This window comes from Scyliorhinus canicula, chromosome 1 (genome assembly GCF_902713615.1).
Source record: "Scyliorhinus canicula chromosome 1, sScyCan1.1, whole genome shotgun sequence".
Taxonomy (NCBI): Eukaryota; Metazoa; Chordata; class Chondrichthyes; order Carcharhiniformes; family Scyliorhinidae; genus Scyliorhinus; species Scyliorhinus canicula.
This window is the reverse complement of record NC_052146.1, coordinates 157,023,063-157,029,062: the sequence shown is the minus strand read 5'-3', so window position 1 is coordinate 157,029,062 and position 6,000 is coordinate 157,023,063. Positions and strand designations below refer to the sequence as shown.

General features: G+C 50.8%; 1 protein-coding gene across 2 annotated transcripts in view; it reads left to right on the top strand.

Moving 5' to 3' along the window:
* The first annotated feature begins 1,143 nt into the window (after nt 1-1,143).
* The window catches only part of LOC119968829 (mitogen-activated protein kinase kinase kinase 5-like), a 213,496-nt gene continuing 208,639 nt past the window's right edge, over nt 1,144-6,000 (top strand). For both annotated transcript variants that reach the window (XM_038801683.1, XM_038801675.1), the window contains exon 1: nt 1,144-1,612. In XM_038801683.1, coding sequence (XP_038657611.1) covers nt 1,249-1,612 — 364 coding nt within the window. In that variant the 5' untranslated portion in view covers nt 1,144-1,248. The remainder of the gene's footprint in view (nt 1,613-6,000) is intronic.

Below are 6,000 nucleotides of genomic sequence, written 5' to 3'. Positions count from 1 at the left end.
TTGAGGAGGGTGTGAGGGGAGGGTTTGAGGAGGGTTCGAGGGGAGGGTTTGAGGAGGGTGAGGGTGTGACGGGAGGGTTTGAGGAGGGTTTGGGGCGAGGGTGTGAGGACGGTGTGAGGGGATGGTGTCAGCGAGGGTTTAGGGTGAGGGTTTGAGGAGTGTGTGAGGGGAGTGTTTGAGGGGGGTGAGGGTGTGAGGGGAGGGTGTAAGGGGATGGTGTTAGGGGAGGGTTTGGGGTGAGGGTTTGAGGAGGGTGTGAGGGGAGAGTTTGAGGAGGGTGTGTGAGGAGGGAGTAAGGGGAGGGTTTGAGGAGGGTGAGGGTGTGAGGGCAGGGTGTAAGGGGAGGGTGTGGTGAGGACGGTGTGAGGGGAGAGTTTAAGGGGAGGGTTGGGGTGAGGGTTTGAGGAGGGTGTGAGGGGAGGGTTTGAGGAGGATGAGGGTGTGTGGGCAGGGTGTAAGGGGATGGTGTTAGGGGAGGGTTTGTGGTGAGGGTTTGAGGAGGGTGTGAGGGGAGGGTTTGAGGAGGGTGAGGGTGTGAGGGGAGGGTGTAAGGGGATGGTGTTAGGGGAGGGTTTGGGGTGAGGGTGTGAGGGGAGGGTGTAAGGGGATGGTGTTAGGGAAGGGTTTGGGGTGAGGGTTTGAGGAGGGTGTGAGGGCAGGGTTTGAGGAGGGTTTGGGGTGAGGGTGTGAGGGGAGGGTTTGGGTGTGAGGAGGGTGTGAGGGGAGTGTTTGAGGAGGGTGAGGGTGTGAGGGGAGGGTGTAAGGGGACGGTGTTAGGGGAGGGTTTGGGGTGAGGGTGTGAGGGAGGGTGTAAGGGGAGGGTGTGGGTGAGGACGGTGTGAGGGGAGGGTGTAAGGGGAGGGTTTGGGGTGAGGGTTTGAGGACGGTGTGAGGGGTGTAAGGGGAGGGTTTGGGGTGAGGGTTTGAGGACGGTGTGAGGGGATGGTTTGAGGAGGGTGAGGGTGTGAGGGCAGGGTGTAAGGGGAGGGTTTGGGGTGAGGGTTTGAGGAGGGTGTGAGGGGAGGGTTTGAGGAGGGTGAGGGTGTGAGGGCAGGGTGTAAGGGGAGGGTTTGGGTGAGGACGGTGTGAGGGGAGGGGTGCTGGTTTCCCCGGGCAGCTCCAGGTTGTGTTTTCCTGCTCAGTCGGAAGGCGGTGCAGGATCCGCACTTGGTGCAGGCAGAGCGAGGGAGAGGCAGTGGAGCAGTGAAGTTGTTGCGGATAGTGGTGGAAGTTGGAGAAGGGGCTGAGATGAGCGGCTCGGACAGGATGAGCGCTGAGCATAGGGGCTCCAGCCGGAGGGCCAGCAGCAGCAGCGGGGGAGCTGCCGACTGTCCGGGGGCACAGCCCCGCTCAGTGTCCGCTGGCAGTTACTGGCAGGACCCGCTGGCCATCGACATGAGCCGCAGCGCAGTTCCCGCTCCCAAACACCGCAGTCGGGACCTCCGGGCCGTCTATGTGATCAATGAGACCCCGGATCTGCAGTCCCAGGACAACCTGTCCCTCAAGTGTCTCCGGGAGGCTTGTGAAGATGCCCATGCCGTGCTGCAGACTGTGCCCTTTGGCAGGCTGGTGCTGGGGGAGACTGGTACCCTGGATTGTTTCTACAACGCAGGTGCGTGACCCCAACCCTCATCCTCTGCCACCTCCCGCCCAACTGGTGCCCATCTCCACATCCGACCCTTCCCCCTGCCCATCTTGCATCCCAACCCCTAACCCTGCCCACCTCCCCAACCCCTGCCCATCTTCCACCCTGACCCCCAAGCCCTGCCCATCTCCAACCCCATCTCCAGCCCATCTCCCACTCTAACCCCGTTCCCCCCCCATCTCCTGTCCCAAACCTCTGCCCATGTCCCCCCAACCCCCTGCCCATCTCCCAATCTGACACCTACCTCTGCCCATCTCCCACCCCACCCCATGCCCATCTCTCACTCCAGCCCCTTACCTCTGTCTATCTCCCACCCCAACCCCTGCCCATCCTTGCCCATCATCTACCTCAACCACCTGCCCAACGCCCATCCCAATCGCTGCCCTTGAATCACTAACCCTGACACTTATAGGATAAAGTGATATTCTTACAAAGATATTTGTACAAAAGTTAACAGATTTTTGTGATATTGCTTACAGTAAAGTTGAAGGAGATCACAAGGAGAAATTGTTCTATTTAAATATGTAATCCGTCTTTATTAGATTTAGATTTAGAGCAGTACAACACAGAACAGGCCCTTCGGCCCTCGATGTTGTGCCGAGCAATGATCACCCTACTCAAACTCACGTATCCACCCTATACCCGTAACCCAACAACTCCCCCTTAACCTTACTTTTTAGGACACTATGGGCAATTTAGCATGGCCAATCCACCTAACCTGCACATCTTTGGACTGTGGGAGGAAACCGGAGCACCCGGAGGAAACCCACGCACACACGGGGAGGATGTGCAGACTCCACACAGACAGTGACCCAGCCGGGAATCGAACCTGGGACCCTGGAGCTGTGAAGCATTGATGCTAACCACTATGCTACCGTGCTGCCTAAATTACACATTGAATGCAGTGCTTCACAGCAACATTCGCAAACAAAACATCACTCAGTCACATATAAGGAAACATTAGGGCCAGTGCCCAGTTTTAAGAGGCATTTTGACGAAGAAGGGAAAAGGCTAGAAGTTGAGGGAATTCCAGAATTTCTACCAATGATGGAAAGTTTAAAATCACAGAGACTCAGCTGGCCAGAATTGGAGGCACGAGTTCTGATCTGTACTGGAATATTGTAAGATAACAATCTTTACAGACCTTCATTGGAGAAAAATGGAGCGATGTCACCTTCAAATATCAAACCTTCAAAATCTCTCAAGTCTGTATTTGCACCCCATAGTAAATACATTAGATAGTATCGGTTTCTAACAAGCTTCACATCCTGGTGCAGCACTCTGATGAGCAGAAATCTCTTCCATTTTGACATGGGGAAGACTGAAGCCATTGCCTTCGCTGTGTTCGCTGGTTTCTGCGTCAAGATATTTTGAAGGGCTGTGATTTGGCCGAGATTACAGGCTTCGGGAGGGCCAAGGTCATGGAGAAACTTCTAAACAAAGATGAGAATCTTAAAAGGAGCCAGTGTAGGTCAGTTAGCACGGAGTGATGGGTGAACAGGACTGGGTGTGAAGAAGGACATGGGCAGCAGAGTTTTGGATGTCCTTCAGTTCACTGAGGTTGGAATGTAGGAAGTCTGCAGGGAGCACATTGGAATCGTAAAGTTTGGAGGTAACAAAGACATGGGTGAGGGTTTCAGCAGCAGATCAGCTGAGTTTGGCAATGTTGCAGATGTAGATGTAGGCGGCCTTGGTGACGGCGTGGACATGTGATTGGAAGCTCAACTCAGGGTCAAAAATGACACCGAGGTTGGGAACAGTCTGTTACAGTCTTGTCAGGGACAGGATGTAGTTAGTACCGAGGGAAAGGGGTTTGTGGTAGGGTCCAAAGACAAACAATCTTGCCACTATTTTTAATTGGTAGAAATCTCTGGCACATCCAGTTTTAGATGTCAGATGAGCAGCCTGATAATTGAGGCGTAGAGGAAAAGTCGAAGCGAGGTTTCACAACCTTGAGGAGTCCCAAAGTGCATTACCATCAATTTGTTGTAATTCGTCATAATTTGCGAAGACTACATTAGACAGAGACAATTCGTTACATGAAGCTTGAGGGGTGCCACTCCGGGGTGTGGGGCAAAGCGAGGAGGCAGGGTCCCCATGACTTGGAAAAGTCAAGCGATGTTTCACAACCTCGCAAAGCCCCAAACTGCTTCACTACCAATCAAGTACTTTCATAAATGACTTAATGTTAGGTGAAATGTAACACTCAATTAGTGCCCAGACCCACAGCCAGCATTGAAATAAATGACCAGGTAATGGGTTCCTTGTTAATTTTGGTTGAGGGAGCAGGACACAGGCCAGAAGGCTTGTGCTTTTCTTCAGAATTGTATTATGGGATCTTTTAGGCCCACTGAAGAGGTCAGACAGAGGCTCAGTTTAACATCTCATTGAAATAAAGACCTCTTACAATGCAGCACTCCCTGTGTACTGCACTGAGCTGTCAGACTGGATTATATATCCAATCCAGTTGGTTTTCCAGACCCACCTTCTGCTGCCTCAACCCTATTCTCACGAAACTGTTCACCACTCAACTTCCTTCCTGCTCCCCATGCCAACTAATATTAATCATGCTCTCTCTTCATGTACTGTCCCTCCCTCTCCTTGAAACCTGCCTCGTATTTATCGTTTGTCCTATGATTTTCATGTACAGAACGATCTGCCTGGACTGTACGCAGAACAATACTTTTCACTGTGCCTCAGTACACGTGACAATAAACCTAACTCTCTTCTCAGGAAACAATTCTTGACCTCCACCATTCATGCAAACTATCGGCCCATTCCCAACCTTCCTTTCCTGAATGCGTTGCCGCATACAAATTCTGCGACCCTCTTTGCCAGAGCACCATGTCTGAATCCCTCCAATCAGGTTTCCTTGCCTGCCACATGCCTGAAACAATTTTTTTTCACCAATGTTACAAAAGACATTCGATCTGACCATGAAAATGGTAATCTCTTCCTCCTCGCACCTCTTGACCTGTCTGGAGCCTTTGACACAGCTTTGATCACGCCATCCTCCTCCAATAGCTCCCCACTGACATCCAGCTGGGGGTGGGACTGCTCTCAATATTATTTATCCAATTGAAACTTACAACATTCTTACAGGGCGTGGCAAGATGGATAAGGATAGGATGATTCCCTGGCTAATAGGTCTCAGAATAAAGGGTAGACCATTTAAGACTGAGATGAAGAGGAACATTTTCATTCAGAGGGTGGTGAACCTTTGGAATTCTCTACCCCAGAGGGCTGTTGGAGGTCAAACATGGAGCATGTTCAAGACAGAAATTGATAGATGTCTGGCTACTAATCACCTCAATGGATAGAAGGAAAAATGGCTTTGAGGTAGCTGACCTGCCATGGTCTGTTTGAATGGCAGACCAGGCTCAATGGGATGATAGGCCTGCTCCTGTTTCCCATGTCCTACATTCCACCTTTCAGAAACTTGAGAGTGTCAAACTCTGTTTCCCATGTCCTAACCCGCACCAAGTTATTTTCTCCTCACCATCTTGAAGCAATGTCTCGATTTTAAAGGCTTTTGAGGATATGGAGCAAAAGTGATTGAATGGAGCAGATCAGCAATGATCTAGTAGAGGGGCCGAATGGCCTCTTCCTGTTCCTGTGCTCCCGGAAACACAATATCAACCAATAGCCCCTTAAACCCCTTGTTAAGATTCACCTACGATCAAGCTTTTGGTCTTCCCTTCCTGCTGTCTCCTTTGGCATAGATTTCTCCTTAACCTCCTGTGAGCTTTCTAGAGACGATTCTCTTCCTTAAAAGCCATTTCTGAACACGTGGGGATGGTAATCCAGGAAAATTTCCCCCAAAAGGCTATCGATTGAAAATATCAGAACTGAGATTTGTAAATTTTTTGTTGGGCATGGATGCTAAGGGTTCTGGAACAGAGTGGGGTGGGGGAGGGGGGGAGGGGGGGGTGGCGGGAGTTAAGATACAGATAAACCATGATCTAATTAAATGGTGGACCAGGCTCGAGGGGCTAAACGGCTTACTCCTCTTCTTAAGGCTGAAAGTTTATCAAGAATTTCATCAGAGCTATTCCCACTTCAGCAATGTAACATCATTGGATGTACCATACGGCAGACTCCCTTTTCCTAAGGAGCTGATTTTCCATTATTGGTTCACCACAAGTGTTGTCTGTAAACAGTGGCGATGCCAAAAATCTGTAGCTTTCGAAATTTAGCTGAAGTGTTACAATTGAGTCCTGCTGAGTAATGCCAGCCTCTTGGAGGTTTGATTTGAATTCCACTATTTGCAGACCATCCCCTCGCTACAGTTTCCATCCCTTGCCCTAGCAACTGTTTGTGGCTGGACCAGACTCTTCATAACCTTGGTTATGAAC